The sequence below is a fragment of the Myotis lucifugus genome, unplaced genomic scaffold, assembly GCF_000147115.1.
Source record: "Myotis lucifugus unplaced genomic scaffold, Myoluc2.0 scaffold_4, whole genome shotgun sequence".
NCBI classification, from domain to species: Eukaryota; Metazoa; Chordata; class Mammalia; order Chiroptera; family Vespertilionidae; genus Myotis; species Myotis lucifugus.
The window spans coordinates 2841859-2865302 of NW_005871052.1; the positions used below are offsets into that span (position 1 = coordinate 2841859).

A 23444-nucleotide genomic window follows, 5' to 3' on the forward strand; every position below is an offset into this window, starting at 1 on the left:
AACTCATATAAAGTATTGTTTAGGAAAAGTTGATATGCTAAACTTAAAAATTGAATAAGAATTAAAGTGTATTGGAATCGCATGGCTTGTGATTTAAAAAAATGAATGCATTATTTAAAAACATGTTGGTTAAAGAAATGGATGGAATCCGATTAGAAATGATTTGGCCTCCTTGTACTGCTCTAACATACAAATCCAGAAATATTTCAAGAATAATTTATTTTAAAATGGGAGTCCAATAGGAGAAATGAATGTGTATACATTTTATGATTAAAATGATATAGTACTCATTAAGATCTTCAGAACTATAAATGATCTAGAGGGGTGGGGGCATTTCTTGGTATAAGTAGCTGATTGAAGTTACTTTGGGCAAAATACATGTCATTTTCTTTCTCTTTTTGTTGTTGGATAACAAGAAAAGCCCATTGATTTTTAATTAATCATTTATTTCTAGTATTTCAAAAAGACACTGACCTATTTTAATTTTGTGAAGATTTTTTTATGAAATGTTTTATATAAGCTATTTTATTCCATCTTATTGAATGTAAGTTTTTATTTACAGCATTTTGCTTGATGAAATAGGACATATCAAGTTAACAGGTATGCAAATTTTCTTATTCTACCCTAAGCTTGTTTTATATTTTTCATTATTTTAATATTTAACTAAGCCTGTTAACAGTTTTTCCTTTTTCTTGATTTAATTCCCATTTTTCTTCTCTTTTGTGTACAAAAATAGTTTAAAGGGTAGTTAAGATAGCTCTGAATACGGTCTAATTATAATACCAAAAAATTATACAATAGAGTTGCTGCCCTAATTCAGAAATGACATTTGGTTTTCTAGGTAAAAGCACATTATCTTAGTTTTAGTCTAGATTGAAAAGTTATCATAAGTAGTTATCACATTTGAAAAACAGTGAATTATAAACTTTTAAACCAACTGTTTATAATCCAAGGTTAATTTTGTTCTTTATTTGCAAAACATGGTATATTTTATTTTTAATACTGAAGAATTTATACAATGTGATAATCCTCACAGGCTTCTTAGGCACAAAATATCCTTATTATACCATTTTAAAAACATTTTATTTTGAAATAACTCTAGATTTATAGTGAGTTGCAAAAATAGTACCAAGAGGTCCTGTGTACCCAGCATCCCTCAATGGTGACATCTTACAAAGCTGCATTGCATTATCAAACCCAGGAAATTGGTACATTATAAGTAACTAGACTATATGCTTTACTTAGATTTTACTAGCTTTTGCATATATTTCTTTTTTGTTCATCTTTGTGATATTTTATCACATATATAGAGTTGAATACCACCAGGACAATCAATATGCAAAACTATCTTACAAACACAAAGAGAACTCTCTTGTGCTGTCCATTTATTGTTACACCCTCCCTTCCTTTCCCCTAATTCCTGACAACCAGTTATCTTTTCTACATGTCTAATTTTGTTATTTTGAAAATATGATATAAATAGAATTATATAGTAGTCACACTTATGGGCATTTGCCCTAGAGTAATAAAACCGTATGTGCACACAAAACCTACACATGAATTTTCATAGCAGCTCTATTTGTAATAGTCAAAGACTAGAAATGTCCTAAATGTCCTTTAAACTGTGAATGAGTAAACATACATCCATGCAATGGAATACGACTACCCAGCTATAAAAAGGAAAGAATCTGTGATATATAAAGCAACTTGGATGTTGCTGAGTGAGCCAATCTCAAAAGATTACTTATGTTTTAAATAGAGAGTAAATTCTGTATTTAATTATCAGAATATTAAAACAGATAAAATGAAGATGTGGTCTTTACAGGGAATTTTGGACCAGTACACTTTAAAGGTAAGTTGCTTTAAAACTCCTAAGTATACCCCTTCATTGTAAAGATAAAGTATGAAGCTGTTAACTTGAAAATGCAAGCAAATGTGATAAAGTTCAGATAATGTTTAGTGAATCTTATTGATTCATAGCCTTATTTTCTTATTCATATATAAAATAAGCAAAGTAGATTTAAAAGTATTGAAAGGAAAAGGAAAGAAAAATATGAAGAGGTGAGATTTGAGTTTTATTTTATATAATATGTAATTTTTGTGTTGTAGTACTCAAACTTTACTTGCAAAACTAATTATAATTTAACTAGAGGTCCAGTGCCCAAAATTTGTGCACGGGTAGAGTACTTAAGACTAGCCAGCGATCAGGGCCAATCGGGGCCTTCCTTCTCCCAGCTGCCGGCTGGGCCTTCCTTTGTTCCACAGCACCCCCCTGGTGGTCAGCACACATCATAGCGAGTGGTCAAACTCCTGGTCGGTCGAACTCCCAAGGGGACAATTTGCATATTAGCCTTTTATTATATAGGATTATTTTCATTTTTTCTTAATAAATTATATCTATTTGTCAGGGATGAGAAAGAAAGGTAGGAAAAAAAGTAGAATAAATCATACCTATATCTCTCTTCTACATTAAGGTTAATTGGGTGAATAATTATTTCAAATTGTTTTATGTTTAGTCTTATGAAGTAAATTTTGCTCTTGCACCTTTTGGACTTAAACTGCATGAAGAGGGAAGAGTAGTTAGAATCAATATTAATTTATAAGCAATGGACACAAGGCTTTTAACAGGAAGAAAATGTGATTTTATATATATATATAATCACATTTTAAAAGTATTTTAAATATATTATATATATATTATAATATATTGATGTAACATTGGATAAAACCATACAGGTTTCAAGTGTAAACTCAGCAAAACATCATCTGCATACCCATCGCCCAAAGTAAAGTCTCTTTCTAATTTACCACTTCTATTCCCCCTTTTCCCTCTTTTCCCTCCTCCTACTCCCTTTCCCTTTGGCTATCACATACTGTTGAATGAGTCTATGTGTTTTATTTTTTATATATGTATATGTATAATAAATTTTGTTTAATCCTAGCCAAACTCCTCTTCTCTGACAGCTGACAGTCTGTTCTACGTATCTGTTTCTATTTATATTTTGTTAGTTCATGTTTCTATTTATATTTTGTTTGTTAGTTCATTAGCTTCCACATATAAATGAAATCATATGGCATTTGTCATTCTCTGACTGGCATATTTTACTTAGCAGAATATTCTCCAGGTCCATCCATGCTGTCAGAAAGAATAAGAGTTCCTTCTGTTTTATGGCCCAGTAGTATTCCATTGTGGTAAATGTACCACAGCTTTGTTATTCACTCATGTACTGATGGATACTTCGGCTGTTTCCAGAGCTGTTGCAAATAAAACTTCAATGAACTGGGAGTACAAATATTTTTTTCGAATAAGGGTCTCGGGTCTCTTCAGATATATATCCAGTGGAAATTCTGGCTTAAAAGGCAGTTCCATTTTTAATTTTTTGAGGAAACTCCATATTGTTTTTTACAGTGGCTGCACCAGTCTGCATTTCTACCAACCATGCATGGTTTCATTTTCTCTACATCCTTGCCAGCACTTGCTGTTTGTTGATTTACTTATGATAGACATTCTGAATAACATGAGGTGATATCTCATTTTGGTTTTAATTAGTATCTCTGTGATAACTAGTTACCTTTAGCACATTTTCATGTCTATTGGCCATCTCTATGTTCTCTTGGGAGAAAAGTGTCGTTTGGATCTTTGTCCATCTTTTAACAAAATTGTTTGTGTGTTTTTTTTTGTATTGAGTTTTATAAGTTCTTATATATCTTGGATATTAACCACTTATCAGATGTATCATTGGTGAATATGTTCTCCCATTCAGTGGGTTATCTTTTCACTTTTAAAATAAATAATTACAATATATTTTATTTCTAAATGGGATGGAGTATTATTAAATAGCATTATGGGTTGAGAAGTTAGATATTCATTGGCTGGCAGCTCTCTTCCCTAGCCCATCACTCTTGATTTTCAAATTATCTTTTCATTCTTTTCCTTTAAATTGAATTTATTGTGGTGACACTGGTTAACAAAATTATACAGATTTCAGGAGCACAATTCTATGACACTTCATCTGTGCACTGTTTTGTGTTTTCACCATCCCAAGTCAAGTCTCTGTCCATCAATGTTTATACTCACTATATTCTTCTCCACTTCCTTCCATCTCACCTCCCCATGGCAATCACCACACGATTGTTGATGGGATTTTTTTGCTGTGAAAAAACTTTTTAGTTCGATATAGTTTCGTATTTTTTATTTGTTTCCCTTGCCCTAGAAGATATACCTGCAAAAATACTGCTTCGAGAAATATCTGAGATTTAACTGCCTATGTTTCTTCTAGGATTTTTATGATTTTAATATTTACATTTAAGTTTCTAATGCATTTGGATTTATTCTTGTGTATGGCATAAGATGGTGGTCTAGTTTCATTATTTTGAATGTATCTGTCCAATTTTCCCAACACCATATATGAAAGAGACTATTATTACCTCATTGTATGTTTTTACCTTATTCGTCAAATATTAGTTGACCATAAAGGTGTGGGTTTATTTCTGGGCTCTCTGTTCTGTTCCATTGCTCTATATGCCTGTTCTTTTATTATTATTATTCTTTATTGTTTATAGCAGGGGTCCTCAAACTACGGCCCACGGGCCACATGCAAATACAAATATTGTATTTGTTCCCGTTTTGTTTTTTTTTTTTACTTCAAAATAAGATATGTGCAGTGTGCATAGGAATTTGTTCATAGTTTTTTTTTTTAAAAAACTATAGTCTGGCCCTCCAACAGTCTGAGGGACAGTGAACTGGCACCCTGTTTAAAAAGTTTGAGGACCCCTGGTTTATAGTATTACATATGTCTCCTTTTCCCCCTTTAGACCTCTCCCTGGCCACTCCCACCATGCAGCACATGTCCTCACCCCCTTAATATCTATGTCTGTTGGTTATGCTCATATACATGCATACAAGTCCTTTGGTTGACCTCTTACCCCCTCCACCCCCCCACACACCCCCTCTCCTTCCTTCCCTCTGAGGTTTGATGGTCTGTTCCATGCTTCTATGTCTCTGGATCTATTTTTGTTCATCAGTTTTTGTTGTTCATCATATTCCTCAAATGAGGGAGCTCATGTGCTATTTATCTTTCTGCAACTGGCTTTTTTCGCTGAGCATAATGCTCTCCAAGGCCATCCATGCTGTTGTGAATGTTAAAAGTTCTTTCTTTTTTACATCAATGTAGTATTACATTATGTTGATGTACCCAGTTTTTTAATCCACTCATCTGTTAATGGGAACTTAGGCTGTTTCCAAATCTTAGCTATTGTAAATTGTGCTGCTATGAACATAGGGGTTCATATGTCCTTTCTGATTGGTGTTTCTGATTTCTTGGGATATAGTCTTGGAAGTGGGATCACTGGGTCAAACGGGAGTTCCATTTTTAGTTTTCTGAGGAAACTCCATACTGTCTTCCATAGTGGCTGCACGAGTCTGCATTCCCACCAGCAGTGCATGGGAGTTACTTTTTCTCCACATCCTCACCAGCACTTGTCCTTTGTTGATTTGTTGATGACAGCCATTCTGACAGTGTGAGATGGTACCTCATTGTCATTTTGATTTGCATCTCTCAGATGTTTAATGACTTTGAGCATGTTTTCATATGTCTCTTGGTCTTATATGTGTCCACTTTTGATAAGTGTCTATTTAGGTCCTTTGCCCGTTTTTTGATTGGATTGTTTATCTTCCTTTTGTTAAAATGTATGAGTTCCCTATACGTTTTGGAGATTACACCCTCTGGTATAACATTGGCAAATATGTTCTCCCATGCAGTGGGCTTTCTTGTTGTGTTGTTGATGGTTTCTTTTGCTGTGTAGAATTTTCCCAAGACCATTTATTGAAGATATTGTCTTGACTCCATTGTATGGTCTTGCCTCCTTTGTCAAATATTAATTGAGCATAATAGCTTGAGTCGATTTCTGGGTTATCTGTTCTGTCCTATTAGTCTATCTGTCTGTTCTTGTGCCAGTACCAGGCAGTTTTGAGAATGGTGGTTTTGTAATATAGCTTGATATCTGGTATTGTGATCCCTCCAACTTTGTTCTTCTTTCTCAGGATTTCTGCGGTTATTTGGGGTCATTTTTTATTCCAAATGAATATTTGGTGAGTTTGTTTTAGGTCTGTGAAATATGCCATTGGTATTTTAATGGGGATTGCATTGAATCTATAGATTGCTTTGGATAGTATGGACATTTTAATGATGTTGAATCTACCAATCCATGAACACGTTATATTCTTCCATTTGTTTATGTCTTGCTCTATCTGTTTTTTTAATGCCCTGTAGTTTTTCGAGTACAGGTCTTTTACCTTCTTAGTTACCTTTATTCCTAGGTATCTTAATTTTTTTGTTGCAGTGGGAAATGGGATTGTTTTTTAAGTTTCTTTTTCTGTGAGTTCATTATTGGTGTATAAAAAAGCCATAGATTTCTGGGTGTTGATTTTGTATTCTGCTACATTGCCATATTCATTTTATTTATTCATTTTTCTTTATTGATTGAGGTATTACATATGTGTCCTTAATCTCTTTTTGCCCCCCACCCACCCTCTCATACCCTCACCCCCCTGTTGTCTGTGTCCATTGGTTATGCTTATATGAATGCCATATTCATTTACTAAGTCTAGTAGGTTTTTTTTTAATTTTATTGTTTAAGGTATTACATATAGTAGTACACATGTCTCTTTCCCTCCCACTGACCTCCCCCTGGCCTCCCCTACCCCCTGGCACTTACCCTCGTCCCCTCGCCCCCAGTGTCTTGCATCTGTTGGTTGTGCTTATATGCATGCATACAAGTCCTTAGGTTGACCTCTTACCCCCCCCCCCCCCCGAGTCTTTAGGGTTTTCTATGAACAATATCATCTCATTTTCGAATAATGACAGTTTTACTTCTTTTCTAATATGGATGCCTTTTACTCCTTCTTCTTGTCTGATCGCTATGGCTAGAACGTCCAGGATTTACTATGTCGAATAGGAGTGGTGAGAGTGGGCATCCCTGTCTTTTTCCTGTTCTTATGGGAAATGATTTTAGTTTTTTCCTATTGAGTATGATGTTGGCTGTAGGTTTGTCATATAGGGCTTTTATTATATTGAGGTATGATCCCTCTATTCTCACTTTGCTGAGAGTTTTTAACAAGAGAGAGTATTGGATTTGTCAAATGCTTTTTCTGCATCAATTGATATGATTATGTGATTTTTCTTTCTCAATTTGTTTATGTGTTGTATAATGTTTATTGATTTGTGAATATTGTACCAGCCTTGCATCCCTGGAATAAATCCCACTTGGTCATGGTGTATGATCTTTCTAACATAATGCTGGATCCGATTTGCTAGAATTTTGTTGAGGATTGTAGCATCTATGTTCATCAGGGATATTGGCCTGTAGTTTTCTTTCTTTGTGGTGTCTTTATCTGGTTTTGGTATTAGGGTAATCCTGGCTTTATAGAAAGAGCTTGGAAGTGTTCCTTCCTCTTAAATTTTTTGGAATAGTCTGAGTAGGATAGGTTTTATTTTTTCTTTGAATGTTTTCTAGTACTCCCCTGTGAAGCCATCCAGACCAGGGCTTTTGTTTGCTGGATTTTTTTTGATTACTGCTTCAATATTATCAGTCTGTTTAGGTTTTTTGTTTCTTCCTGATTGAGTTTTGGAAGATTGTATTTTTCCAGGAATATGTCCATCTCATCTAAATTTGTTCAGTTTATTGGAGTAGAGTTGTTCATAGTATTTTTTTACACTCATTTGTATGTCTGTGGGGTCAGTTGTTACTTCACCTCTTTCATTTCTAATTTTGTTTATTTGGGTACTTTCTCTTTGTTGCATGTTGAGCCTGGCTAGAGGTTCATCAATCTTGTTTATACTTTCAACAAATCTACTCTTGGTTTGATTTATCTTTTGTATTTTTTTCTCTATGTTGTTCATTCATTTCCACTCTGATCTTCATTATTTTGTCCCTTCTGCTTACTCTGGGCTTTTCTTATTGCTCTCTTTCTAATTCTTTAAATGGTAGGGCTAGATCAGTGGTCGGCAAACCGCGGCTCACGAGGCACATGCGGCTCTTTGGCCCCTTGAGTGTGGCTCTTCCAAAAAATACCGACTTCTGCGCATGGGCCACGAAGTTTCAATCGCACTGTACGTGCGCGCCTGCTGCTCCTTGGACTGGTGCAGGGTGCGAGCTGTGTGCAGCTGCTGCTCCTCGGATGGGGGCGGGTTGCGCAGGGCTGCCACTCCTCAGACGTAGGCAGACTGCTCCTGTGGCTGCTGCTCCTCAGACAGGGGAGCGGGCTGCTCACACAGCTGCTGCTCCTTGGACAGGGGCAGCCACATGAGGCTGCTGCTCTTAGGCCTGGGGCAGGCTGCTCGCGGGGCTGATGCACCTTGGACAGGAGCGTGCTGCTCACGTGTCTGCTGTTCACGTGGTTGCAGTGCCCTGGACTAAAGCATTGGGCCGGTCAGAGGGGAGCGTGCTTCAGAACTCACAGGAACCTGAGCCCGGGGTGGCTAAAGACTCGGTGACCGTGGGACCACAGCCGAGGTAGCAGGTCCCTGGCAGGGGTGGCTCTAGAGTCCCAGGTGTTATGAGGGCACCCTGGGTGGAGGTGAGGCTGGGCTCTCAGTTACATCAGCTCTCCCCTTCGAAAAGGCGAGGCCTCTGAGGAAGAGCTGGCCTCCTGGTCCTGTTTGCAATGGTAGCAGAGGCTGCCTAGTTAGGCTAGCCCAGTTAGCCTGCCCCCGAAGGTCCTGCGGGGTCTAACTCTGCCACACACACATACACACACACACACACACACACACACACACACACACATCCCACACACACACACATCCCACACACAACCACACACTCCTCTTTTGCTCCCTCACTGCCGCCTTCTTCCTGCCTCTGTAGCTGGGTCTAGAGTGTAATTGACCCATTCGTTAATGAAGTTTCCTCTCCAGGTGTCTGGTTATGTGGCTTGCTCTCTAGCACTTTAGCCAGACAGGATAAAATTCACCTTTATCAAGACATGACCCAAAGGGAACAAAGCATGAATGTACTCACGACACCGATAACCCCAATATAAGTGACCACCTGAGAAAAGAGAATTAGGGGAGAGAAAAGAGAGCACAAATGATATCTAAGAGAGAAAAAAAAAAGATAGGAGAGAAAAGAAAAAGGAGAATATATATATATATATATATATATATATAGAGAGAGAGAGAGAGAGAGAGAGAGAGAGAGAGAAAACACCACAGAACCAATAGATAAACCAAACAAATACAAACACCAAACACCCCGTAAAGAGGGAGGGTGGGGGCAGAATCTGTAGAGGCTGAGCTGATATACAGGAAATAAAGTTAAGAATTGGATAAATATGGGAAGGAACTCACTTCAGTATAGAGGAAGTAGAAAAGGGATGAGTGGATAAGAAGAGAAAGAAGGGGAACAAAATAATATATTTACAAAAAATTGATTTAAAAAATGGTAAAAAATAGAAAATAACAAGTAAAAATAAAATAAAATTGAATGATGGAAAAATAATGGGAAAAGAAGTAGAAAATAAAGCTACAAACAAAAAAAGGAAAACAAAGAAAAAAGCAAAAAAAAGAGCAACAAACAAAAAAAAAGGAAAACAAAGAGAAAAGCAAAAAAAAAGAGCTAACGAAATAATAATAAAAAAATAAAAATGAAAAATTGAAATGTCATTTCTTTGCCTGGCTTAAGATCCCAGTTTTCTGGAGTGTCTGTGATTTTTTTTTCTTTTGCTGGGACTGAAGGCCCCTCTATAGGCCAGAACCTGTTAACTCCCAGGGACTAATCAGATTATTTTAATCCTTTCTACCATTCAGGGTGGAATCTGGGTGTGGCTGTATTCCTTGCCTGGAGACTGGAGGGAGGGGTTATACCTTCAGGAGAAAATGGCTGCCCAGGTCCTGTGCTTAGGTGTGACTCAGCACTCAACTTGCTGCCACCTCTCCTGGACCTCCTTCTCTCCCCAGCCTCTCCCCAGATTCTACTCATCCGCACCTTCTCCTGCTCCTCAGCATGGGTGAGTGTCTGTATCTGAAATGTCCTATGAACAGGGTTCAGTGAAAACAAACAAACAAATGCCGGCCGCAGAAATGAGGAAGACTGAGTCTCTGTAAGCTCCTCTCTTACCGGCACTGCATGGTCTGGTCAGCGCTTCAGGCTGCCCCCTTTAGGCTCAGTCCTCCGTAATTATGGAACCCAGATCTCAAATCCCCCGGTGCCAACAGTCTTGCAGATTTCCTTTCCCCAGTCAGGGGCTGTGCCTGTCCCAAGGGACGCGGCTGGGTGCCACGAGGTTTCCCTCTGACCCTCTGGGCTCAGAGGTCTGGCAAACTTTCCTGCCCAGATCTCTGGTTTTTACCTTTCCAGGGGAACTCTGCACTTCCCAGCTACAAACTGTCTCACCAGCTGAGTCTCCTTCACCATTGGGGTGGATATTATTTGTTTCAGCTGCTCATTCTATTTGCTCCGGGACAAGCCTTGGGACGCATCTGCCTATTCCGCCGCAATCTTCTTACTTCCTTAAGAATACTTTTTATTCTTCAATTTTCCATTATGTATTCCTTTCTTTCTCTTTCTTGTCTTCTTTTTCTTCCTTTCCTTTCTTGCTTTCTTACCTTCTATGGGTGTTCCCTCCTTCATGCCCTCTTTCCTTCATTCTCTTTATAGTTCTTTCTTTTATTTTGAATACTATAGTCAAAAGTACCAGATTAATAACTATTTGTAATTTATAGCAGTGGGTTGTAGTGATTTAGGAGTGTCTCATCTAAGTAGGGTCTTCATCAGCATTCTGAGTTTCCCCAGAATAATCTTAGTAGAGGGCAATACCTTATTTTTACAAGTACACTTTAAAATTACTTCAGATACAAGAATGAACCTAATGTTTAACAGGTTGCTCTGAATGTCAGTGGACTGTAGAAAGGTTCCATGATATGACTGTGCTTTGACCTTGATTTACCTCATACTAAGATTATGCTTGTATAGCAGAAGTACTGAAGTAGAATGAGAGTGATACCCCAAACATATCTGCATATTTGCTTGTATATTATTTATAATGTCTTCATGTCTTAATTTTTTATCTAATACCCCCACCACTGTGTATAAAAACTGTATATGACTTGACTAGTTTATAAAAATGTTTACTCATAATTATGAATTGAACACACAATTGATTTTAACTGTCTGTGGTTACAGTTATATGTTTCTGAGGGGCATAATTCAGGAGTAATTTCTATATAAAGAGGAAAGTGTTGCAGAAGACTGGAGAAAAACCACCCAAGCTTAGAGAAAGGGAGTTATTTTATTATTAAATTCTGTGCAGGCCCAGAGAAAAGTGTCTTTCAAATTCTGGGCCCCCCAACATGGAGGAAACTCGCTTTATTTATACTTTTTCCAGTCCTTTGTCTCCCAAATTTGGAATGAGACTTCCGGGCCTTCTGAGAAAGAAGGCCTCCGTACTGGGAAGGGGCCATGAGACCATATCTCAAGGCCTGGCCTGGTGTCAGCACTGACAACTCTGTCTGGGGCATAGTTTATGGCCTCTTTAGAATGGGAGTAGTCTTATTTTCCTTATTATTTAAGCAAGCAAGCATTTATAGAAGCCATACTGTCAGGGTTAAAATTTCAAACATCAGATTTTATATAAGATCGATGCTTCAAAAGAATCTATACAGTGTCAGAAATTTAAATCACATTGTGATTTAGCTGAATATTTAAGAGAAATATATATGTAAGAAAATAATTTTAAGTATTTTTATTGTTATTTGCAAATTAATCACTGAGATTACCTTTACTAATAATACATACTCATTAAATTGTTTTATTCTGGGTGTGCTTTTAAAATTTAAAGTCTAATTAAACAGTCATTTATGGTTGCACAAATATACTTCCCCATGGCCCCTACGACCAAAAAAAAAACCTTGATTTAGCTGATTTCTACATTTTATTTTTATTTCAAATTAGTGACTTGGAAAAACCACTGATTAATATATATTTTTAAAATCTTGTAGCTAACCCGTAATATTGTAAAATAAATGTTCAGTTCATTGCTGAGCAAATTCTAGTGTTAAATATCATTTTTTTTCAGAAATAGTACCACAAAAGACCTCTGAGAAGTGGCATAAATCTCTGAAAAGTAATCAAGGATAAGAAAATTATCTTCCCTTTCTTCTCTCTGGGATGTCCAACAATGTCAATGTTCTTCTCTACAGGGTTGTCATATTCAGCTGAACTGAACTTGAAGATGAACTTTTATTACATTTATGTTTTAAATTGGTTGTGTAGAGTTTAAAGTCTCAAAATATAGAGAAATAACATTATAGGACATTGAAAATATTTTTAAATATACTTAATATCATAATATATTTAGTTATCATACAAAATAGTTATTTTTTTTCTTAACCTTTTTTTAAAATTTTATTTTATTTTTAAAGTATTACAAATAGTAGTACATATGTCTCCTTTTTTCCCCATTGACCTCGCCTACCCCCCGGCACATGCCCTCACCCAGTATCTTGCGTCCATTGGTTATACTTATATGCATGCATACAAGTCCTTTGGTTGATCTCTTACCGCCTCACCAACCCTCCCCTGCCTTCCCGCTGTAGTTTGACAGTCTGTTCGATGCTTCTTTGCCTCTGTATCTATTTTTTGTTCATCAGTTTATAATGTTCTTTATATTCCATAAATGAGTGATATCATGTGGTATTTATCTTTCACTGACTGGCTTATTTCACTTCAATGAAAATATTGAGCATGATTAGAAAACCAGTTTTCTAGGGCCTTGAAAATTAAGTATTAATGTTGATATTTTATTTATAAATCAATTTGGGCTTATAGCTTTCTTTATTTATAGAATAAAGATATAACCTACACAGAGTAAAACTTTCTCTTTGGATCCTTATAGTGATGGAATTATTCTGCATCTTGTTAGCATCATTGTCAATATTGTGATATTATAATATAGTTTTTATAAGATGTCACCATGGGAGAAACTGGGTGAAGGGTAAACAGGATCTCTGTAGTATTCCATATAACTGCAATAAATTTGCAGTAGTCTCAAATACAGAGTTTAAGAAAAATTACTCTTTCACATATAGTTTTGCAAGCTTTGACAAATGCATACAGTCTTAAAACCATCACCATCATCAAGATATTAAAAGTTCCATCATTACCTTCCAAATTTCCCCATTATAAGTTAACTAGAGGCCCAGTGCATTGGGGGGGTGGGGCGGTCCCTCAGCCCGGCTTTCGCCCTCTCACAGTCCAGGAGCCCTCGGGGGATGTCAGACTGCCGGCTTAGGCCTGGGGAGCAGGCCTAAGCCATCAGTTGAACATCCTTAGTGCTGCTACGGAGGCAGGAAAGGCTCCTGCCACTGCCGCTGCACTCTCCAGCCATGAGCCCGGCTTTTGGCTGAGCAACGCTCCCCCTGTGGGAGTGCACTGACCACCAAGGGGCAGCTCCTGCATTCAGCATCTGCCCCCTGGTGGTCAATGTGCATCATAGCGACTGGTCGTTCCACAGTTTGGTTGACTTGCATATTAGCCTTTTATTATATAGTCCTCTCTTTACCCATAGACAATTACCAATCTGCTTTCTGGCCCTATGCTTGCCTTTTCCACAATGTAAATAGACTTTAGCATATATAATCTTTTGAGTTTGGCTTCATTTACTTTGTGTAGTAAATTTGAGATTCATCCTTATTGTTGCATGTATCAATAACTTTTTAAAAAATTGCTGAGTAGTGTTCTATTTTATAATGGTGCCATGGTTTGTTTGGTCCCCAATCAAGGGGCATTTGCGTTATTTCCTGTTTAATTCATCAGTAAGGGATAAAGCCACCATAAATATTTATGTACAGGTTTTACGTGAACATTAGCATTTATTTCACTTGAGTAAATACCAAAGAAGTGGGATTGCTTCATCATGTGGTAAGTTTAAGTTTCCCTTAATGAGAAACCTCCAAAATGTTTTCCAATGTGTCTGTACCATTTTGCATACCCATTAGCAATGTATGAGAGCTCCAGTTGCTTTGTATATACCCATTATTGTTACTGCCAGCATTTTTTATTTTAGCTCTACTAATGGGCATGTAGTAGTATCTCATTGTGGTTTTAACTTGCATTTCCCTAATAACTAATGATATTGATCATCTTCTTATGTATTTATGTCTTTGTATATGTGTCTGTTCAGATCTTTCTTCTATTTAAAAAATTGTTTTCTTATTATTGAATTTCTGAGTGTTTTAGTATACTCTGAAGTACAAGTCATTTATCAGATATGTGATTTGCAAATGTTTTCTCTCAATGTATAGCTTCTTTTACACTTACTGAATGGTAACTTTGAAAATCAGTTTTTTATTTCCATGAAGTTCAGTTTTCAACATTTTTCTTTTATAAATTATACTTTTGATGTTGTATCTAAGAAATTCTTTCCGAATCCAAGATCACAAATATTTTCTCTTATATTACTTCTGGAAATTTTACAACTTTAAGTTCTACATTTCACATCTAGTTCTGTGATTCATTTTGAATTAATGTTTATATATAGTTTAAGGATATATTTTTATATCAATATGCTATTGTTCTGGCACCATTCGTTGAAAAGACTGACATTTCTTCATGAATTGCTTTTAAGCCTTTGTCAGAAATCAATCCACAATATATAGCCAGTTTCATTATAATGCAACACCTGTGATCTTAAAAATTATTGCATTATGCATTATTGCATAATAAAAAGAATAGGGCTTATGGCAAAAATGGGGCTAGAGGCTTAGCAGTAATCTAAATAACCAGTGACACATTTGAGAAATATAGGAAATGAATAAAAATGATAGCATTGTTTTACATGTTCTAAATTATTAAGGTTACATAAATACTACAATAAGCATGCTACCTTAACTTGAAAAATCCTTAAATTTGCTTGTAGAATTAATGTAAGAAAGTTTGTAGTTTGTACATAATTATAAAGTAGTGGAGGGTAGATTATCTGGAATTGAGAGGAAAGTGTAGCACTACAGGTCAACAGAATGGCTCATAACACACATGATGAGCTGAAATAGTTGGTAGATGTTTGTGGTGTGTGTATGTATGTATTTCTACTTGGCTTGGATCAGCTAGGTGCAATTTTTTAGTGTTTTATCTAGGGCTTCTTGCAAACAAAATTGCACATGAAATTTGAGATTCAAATATGTGTTATCTTCAAATTGCTTCCTAATGTATCAATTCCATTGGATAAAATTTGAATTTATAAAACAAACATTATAGCAGAACTGACTGTATGTGTCAGTCTATTCTTGGATGCTGTCCTGTACATTTATTTATATCTATATGTCTAGCTTTTCTTCAATACCACACTGTTGATTACTGTAGGTTTGTAATAAGTACGGAAGTTAGTTAATGTAAGTCCTTTGAATTTGTTATTCTTTTTCAAAATTGTTTGGCTATTCTATTGTCTTTTAATATAAATTTTAAATTCAACTTATTGATTTCTAGAAAATAAATCTTGCTAAGAATTTTATTAAAGTTTAATTGAATATTTAGATCAGTTTGGGGGGAATTGACATCTCTAACAGAATTGATTCTTCCAAACCATACACATAGTATATCTTTCTGTATACTTAGATCTACTTTGTTTTCTTTCATCAATGTTTCAAGTTTTCGTTGTACAGATTTGCATATACTTTGTATATTTAGACCCGTGAATTTCAAGGGTGTGTTTTTGTTTTGTTTTGATTTTTTGGCAGTATTATAAATGGTACTTTTAAAATTTCAACTTCTAATTTTTCATTGCTAACACATAGAAATAAGATTATTTTTTATGTATTGATACTTTTAGTTCTTTGAAGGCATTAAACAAAAATGGAAAGACACCAAAGCCAAAGCAAAATAAACTTTTTCAATATTTTAAAAAGTTAAAGTTATTATCTCTTTTTTGTCTTACATTTTAAACATTATGACAGCTTTGCTTTAATTACTGTTGTCTCAAAATTGTTGAATGATATTCAAGTATAGACATGAAAATATGTTTTGAGATGATATGTAACTGAGAAATCTTTAAATGCTCTTATTATTAAATACAGCCTATTTTTCATTATTTGTATCATAGCTTAGGAGTAATTACAGTCCATCCATGAATAATTTTAAGGTTTAAATACATAATTTTGTTTCTTTGGGTATTTTCTATTTTCTGAAGATCTTCAGATATATTTTTTGTGTAACAATGTTATTACAGATTTTGGACTCAGCAAAGAATCAGTAGATCAAGAAAAAAAGGCCTACTCATTTTGTGGTACAGTGGAGTATATGGCTCCTGAAGTAGTAAATAGGAGAGGTCATTCCCAGAGTGCTGATTGGTGGTCATATGGTGTACTTATGGTAAGTAGTGCTATTTTAAAAAATTCTGCTAATATAAAATTAATACTGCTTAGAACTTTAATTTATTATCTATCCATTTTTAATACAAAAGAAAATATAGAATTTTAATTTAAAATTTGTGAGATTTCAGGTGAGAATAGAGTTCTAATAATTCATGATTATCATTTAAAAAGTTGTGTTTGGCTAGCTGTTATACAATATGAATTAGGATTTTGGTGTTCTGATTTCTTTTTTTTTTCAATTTAGTAATATTTATTTATTTATTTAAAAAATGTTAATGTTCACATAATTGCAGGTCCCCTATACTCCCTCACTTTGCCCACCTCCACCCATCTGTGCCTCCCCCTCCCTTGGCCTTCATCACCCTATTGTCTGTGTCCATGGAGTGTGCATATATATTATTTAGCTAATCCCTTCACCTTCTTTATCCAGTCACCCTCCCAGCCTCTTCACAGGCACCAACCAGACAGTTCCATGTATCTATGATTCTGGTTCCATTTTGTTTGTCAGTTTATTTTTTTCATTAGATTCCAGATGGTATTTGTTTTTCTCTGACTGGTTTATTTTGTTTAGCATAATACTCTCCAGGTTCCTCCATGCTATTGGAAAGAGTAAGAGTTCCTTCTTTTTTATAGCCATGTAGCATTCCATTGTGTAAATGTACCACAGCTTTATTATCCACTCATCTGCTGATGGCACTTGGGCTGTTTCCAGATCTTGGCTATTGTAAATAATGCTGCAATAATCATAGGGGTGCATATATTCTTTCTGCTTGGTGTTTTGAGATTCTTAGGATATAGTCCCAGAAGTGGGATTGCTGTGTCAAAAGGCAGCTCCATTTTTAATTTTTGGAGGAAACTCCATACTCTTTTCTACAGTGGCTGCATAAGTCTGTAGTGTAATCAACAATGCACTAGGGCTCCCTTTTCTCTATATCCTTGCCAGTGCTTTTTTTTCATTGGTTTAGTGATAGCAGATACAGAAAAAAAACTGGTGGTTACCTGAGGGGAGGTTGGTGGTGGATGGGTGAAAAAGGTGAAGGGGATTAAGAACTACAAAAAATAAGTCATGAGTGTGTTATAACACATACAACATAGGGAATGTCAATAATATCAGAATAACTTTGAACAATGATAGATGTTTACTTTTAAGGTATATAAATGTTTATCATTATGTGATATATCTGAAACTAATTTAAGATTGTATTTTAACTATAATAAAAATATAAAAAGTATACCAGTTTTTAGAGTTCAGAATACTATGTTTGTAATCATATGGCATTTTAGTTATTACAGAATTTAATACCTTACCATATATTTTCTTATAGTCAAACTACAGACCCAGTGAACAAAAGTTTGTGCACTCAGGATTGGAGGGGTCCCTCAGCCCAGCCTGTGCCCTCTCACAGTCTGGGACCCCTCGGGGGATGTCTACCTGCTGTCTTAGGCCTGTTCCCCGGGGGATTGGGCCTAAGCTGACAGGCAGACATCTCTCTGGCAGCCCAGGAGCCCTCGGGGGATGTCCACTTTCCATTGGGGAGTAGGCCTAAGCTGCAGTCGGACATCCTTAGCACTGCTGAGGAGGCAGGAGAGGCTTCCGCCACCACCACTGTGCTGGCAGCCATCAGCCTGTCTTATGGCTGAGCAGAGCTCCCCTGTGGGAGCACACTGACCACCAGGGGGCATCTCCTGCATTGAGCGTCTGCCCCCTGGTGGTCAGTGTGTGTCATAGTGACCAGTCATTCCCAGTTGATCTGCTGTTAGGGTCAATTTGCATATTATCCTTTTATTATACTAGTAGCCCGGTGCATGAAATTCATGCTCATTAAAAGGGAAATAATTGCCCTAACCGGTTTGGCTCAGTGGATAGAGCATCGGCCTGCGGACTCAAGGGTCCCAGGTTCGATTCTGGTCAAGGGCATGTACCTTGGTTGCGGGCACAGCCCCAGTGGGGAGTGTGCAGGAGGCAGCTCATCGATGTTTCTAACTCTCTATCCCTGTCCCTTCCTCCCTGTAAAAAATCAATAAAATATATATTTTTTAAAAAGGGAATTAATTAGCAGAGATATTTTAATATTGCTATTTGCCTTTTCTCTATAATAGAAGTGTGAGAGATGAAAGGAAATTAGTAAAATGTATATGAAAATAATATATAAATTTATTAATAAATAAACAGCAACAAGAGGATATAACAACAGAGGCATGATATAAAAATGACAAAAACATGATATGAAAACAACAAAAACATGATATAAAAACAACAGTGATGCAAACAATGACTGATAAAGTGATTAAACTTATTCTAATATCTCCCTCTACACCACATTAAGAGTGAAAACACTTTCAGAGTGCTTGACTAATTTCCCTTGTGTTGAAGTACTTAGAACTTTAACTGTAACATCACATGCTCTTCAAACTCAAGAGAAAGCAACATATAACTGACCATGTGCAAAAACGGGTTCAGGTAGGAATATGCCTACTTTGTCTAGAGTTTTCCTTGTGATTTATTAATAGTATCACAAATACTGGCATCACGGGAAACCGTCGACAAATCAATTTAAATGGGAGGCCAGTGTCAGATGGGGACAAATTAATTCTTGGAATCAGAACAGCCTCTCCCTCTGCAGATCCTGTTAATACTTCAGCTTTGATAATGTTAGGTCATAATCTTTTGATAATACACCTGCTACCATTACAAAGACTCCATTTACTATTGAGATTTCTCAATAGCATGATGATTGCACCCACTTTCAATTTTAATTTGTGACATGGCATTCCCGAAGGAGTAATACTATTAAGAAATTTGCTGGGAAAATTTTCCTTTTCAGCATCATCTGTGGTATCAATGGAATCATCACTCAGATATGTGTGAAAATCTCCATCGAGTATAACCAAATTTATTCATTTAATTTTTGAACATGCGCATTTTTTGGACAAAGAATTGCACATTTAGATATATTTTTAATATTATCTGTAGCAGTGGTTCTCAACCTTGGCTGCACATTAGAATCACCCGGGAATCTTTTTAAAATCCTGATTCCTGGGCCTCATCCTCCGGAAATTGTTTCTTTGTTATGGGCTGGGGCCACAACATTAGTAACAAAGAAACAGTATTAAACCTTTATTGTGGGGAGCCACTATAGTATTTTGGACAGGTTCAAGCCTTGGACTGATGAGAGGGCACAGTCCTCTCATTGCCATGTGCAAGTCCCAGCTTGGAGGGCAGGGCCTTCCCAGCACAATTATAGCCAATAGCTGTAGTTGTAAGCTTAAACCTATGGTCCGAACACGTGGCCCCATGTGCCTGAGTGATGTAGGCTTGATAGAGTTCAGGTGCATGTAGTTGAGTAGGATTAAAACCCAGGAGAATGTTGTAAACATCTTAGTCATGCCCATACTTTGCCTGGTAGCATCTGCTATAAAATAAAGGCACAGCTGTGGGCGTGGTCGCTGTCTCTCAGAGAGGCAGCTTCCCACTGAGACCCAGCTTTCATTCTCTTGTCTGTCTTTTCTAAGCCTTTCAGCCGCCCCCACTCAGGTTCACCCTTGGCTGTGCTGGCACGGCACACTTTAGAAAGATATGCCTCCACGCTCCCAGAGCGGGTTCCTGCCTCAAACCCCACCCTTACAGGAAACAGCTCCAGGAAACAGCTCGGGGGAGGGCACAGCCATTGCCAAGACAACCCCTGCAGGACTGACTTCCTTCCATTTGGTCGTGGCGGTTCTGGTCGTGATGAACACCACCCAGGGTTTTTATATACGTAGATAGGATTTTTTCAAACATGTCCCTAGAAAAATTATAAACCTTTTGAGGAGAGCAACCATGTGCTATACTACTCTTTGTCTTCCTCAATACCTACTACAGCTGACATCCTGATTAACTAATTTGGTATAAGATTTATCATATAACTTGCAGTGTTAATTAGGATGATATATGAATGGCTATTGAATTAGTTTGCTTTTGAAGCTTGATAATACATTTTGCCTATTTATCACTGCATAACACTCAATATGACACATCAGTATATTAAATACCCATTAAAAAACTGGCATTTAGGGAAGGCAGTTGTGTGGGAACAGACTATAAGTGCATTATTTGGCATTTTCCATGACCTAAGAAGGCATACAGTCCAATTGGGAAACAATTGGAGTAGCTAAATAAATTGCCCAAAAGTACCTTAGGAATTCAGGATAAAATTAATATAAGTTAACATAGGAAAATTGGAGAACTTAAACTAAGCCCTGAAATATGGATAAAATGTAAATAGCTGTGTGCTGAGGATAATATTGTGATCATATTAGTAAGGAGAACTTGTTGACTAGAGTAGTGTTGAAGAATGTGGGTGAGAGTGGAGGAAATGAGGCTATAAACCTTAAGCATTTGCATGCAATTCTCTTTGTAGCAGGAAACGTTTATAGATTCTTAAATAGGATGGTAATTATAGGAAACATGAATGTTAAGAAGATGAGCCTGGACAGAATTATATAAGTAGATTGTAAATGGAGGAATCTAGAAGTAGGAAAATCAACAAGGTCTCCTTACAAGACAATTGTAAGATTACAGGATACTAGAGGCCTGGTGCATGAAATTTGTGCATGGGTAGGGTCCCTAGGCCTGGCCAGCGATCAGGGCCAATCAGGTTCTCCACCTCCCTGCCTCCCTGCCTCCTTCTTCCCTCTCCACCAGCACTGCCACTGTGTGGTTCCCCCCACCGCCTTCCTGACTCCCCACCTCCCCACCTTGCCTCCCGCTGCCACCTCATGATTCCCCCTGCCTCCCTGCCTCCCCACCTCCTCCTTCCCTCACTCTCTCAGTGCCCTACCACCTCCCCTGGTCACCCACCATGTTCTGTGCCACCCCCTGGTGGTCAGTGCACATCATAGCCAGTGATTGAACTCCCGGTCTCACAGTCAAACTCCCAAGGGGACAGAGACAGGGAGTTAAAGAGGGAGAGAGAACAAGATCTGTTTGCTGTTCTACTTATTTATTCATTCATTGGGTGGTTATACCAGTGATATAACCAGCAACCTTGGCGTATTGGGACCATGCTCTAATCCATTTAGCTACCTTTCCAGGGCTTGTTAAAGACATTTCAAAGTTTTGGAGGTGGGGGACTGGAGCTTGAGAGAGATGATCCCCTTATACCACAATTGCTTTCTTTTTTCTCTTTTTTGATTCCCATTGCTACCTCTTCAGTTTCCAGTTAAGAACCTTTACTATCAATATGGGAGGCAAAACTGGGGCTTGAGAGAGATTGAGGCTGGATAAGATTTGAGAGTCATAAGGGTATAGGAGAGAGTGAATGGATAAGCTAATAACTAAGGTTGTAGTTCATAAAAGAACAGAGGACTGAGGCTAAAGCCATTATTGAATCCATTTAAGATTTTAGTATTAGGTATATAAAACATTTTAATGAACCATGATGATCTTTATTTGTAGACATAGTATTTTTATAGCATAATTAATTTTCTAGTTGTGTGCATTGCAATTAAATCTCTTAGGGAAAATGTTTCCTTATGATATGTGCAATTGTGTCAGTGTTTTTCTTTTTTTAAAATTATTCCTGTGTGTGTGTGTGTGTGTGTGTGTGTGTGTGTGTATTCTCTCTCTTTTTGGTTTCTGTTTTTAGAGAAGTGAGGGGAAAGAGATTGGTTAAAACATTTTTTGTTAATCCTCACCAGAGGATTTTTTTCCCATTGCCTTTTAGAGATAGTAGAAGGGAGGGAGAGAGGAAGAGAGGGAGGGAGGGAGAGGGGAGAGAGAGAGAGAGAGAGAGAGAGAGAGAGAGAGAGAGAGAGAGAGAGAGTTGAGAGAGACACATCAATTGGTTATCTTCCAAATGCTCCCCAACTGAGGCCAGGGATGGAATCTACAACCTAGGTATGTGGCCTTAACCAGGAATCAAATCCCGGACCCTTTGGTGCATAGGCCAATGCTCTAACCACTAAAAACACCAGCAAGGGAAAGAATGGTTAAATCCTTCTTGATCATTTATGAATTTGAAATGGTTTTATGCTTATTTTTACTTTCCTTTGTCAGTTCAATTGCTTTCTTTAAAAGCATATATTTGTTTCTACAATGTATTTATTTCCAAATTTCTTTGGTAACTTAACCAAATCCAATAGGACTGAAACAAATTGGTTTGTTTCATTTGCTACAAGTCATCTACCAATTGAGTTATATATAGTAGGGTACCAGAAGTATACTTCCTTAAGTGATTTAGTTCTTTTGCTCCTATTTTGATGTACTGTCATGCAGATCCTGTATGAGTTGATGATCACGTATTACAAGTCTCTAACTTGTGCTAAATTGATTGTTTGGTTTTTGTTTGTTTTAGTTTGAAATGCTTACTGGTACACTGCCATTTCAAGGTAAAGACAGAAATGAGACCATGAATATGATATTAAAGTAAGTGTAAGCACTACGTTATTTTCTTATGGGAAGAATTTCTTGCTTTCAGTTTTTTCTTTATTTTATTATTTTTTTCTATCACCATTTATCCCCCTTATATGCTCTTCTACCTCCACCCCACCCCTCCGACAACCACCACACTGTTGTCAGTGTCCATGAGTTTTTCCAGTCTTTTTTCTTTTTCACTCAATCTCTTCACCACAACCCCAAGCCCCGCCTCACACTGTCAGCCTGTTCTCTATGAGTCTGTCCCTATTTTGCTCATTAGTGCACTTTGTTCATTAGGTTTCACATATGAGCAAAATCATATGTACTTGTCTTGCTCTGACTGATTTCACAGCATAATGCTCTCTAGGTCCATCCATACTGTCCCAAAAGACAAGATTTCCCTTTTCATTTTTTATGACTGAGTAGTATTCTATAGCTGTTTTATCTACTCATCTACTGATGAACACTTGGGCTGCTTCCAAATCTTGGCTAATGTAAATAATACTGCAGTGAACATAGGGGTGCACATTTTTTTTCAAATTTGTGTTTTGGGTGTCTTCAGCTAAATTCCCAGAAAGTGGAATCATTTGGTCATAGGGCAGTTCCACTTTTAATTTTTTGAGTTTACTCTATACAGCTTTACACAGTGGCTGCACCAATCTGCATTCACACCAACAGTT

At 37.0% G+C, this 23444-nt stretch overlaps 1 protein-coding gene across 1 annotated transcript in view; it reads left to right on the plus strand.

Annotated features, from left to right (window-relative positions):
- The window catches only part of RPS6KA6 (ribosomal protein S6 kinase A6), a 168045-nt gene that overhangs the window by 92647 nt on the left and 51954 nt on the right, over positions 1-23444 (plus strand). The window contains exons 8-10 of the mRNA XM_006082809.3: positions 563-600; positions 16223-16365; positions 22703-22773. Coding sequence (XP_006082871.1) covers positions 563-600; positions 16223-16365; positions 22703-22773 — 252 coding nt within the window. The remainder of the gene's footprint in view (positions 1-562; positions 601-16222; positions 16366-22702; positions 22774-23444) is intronic.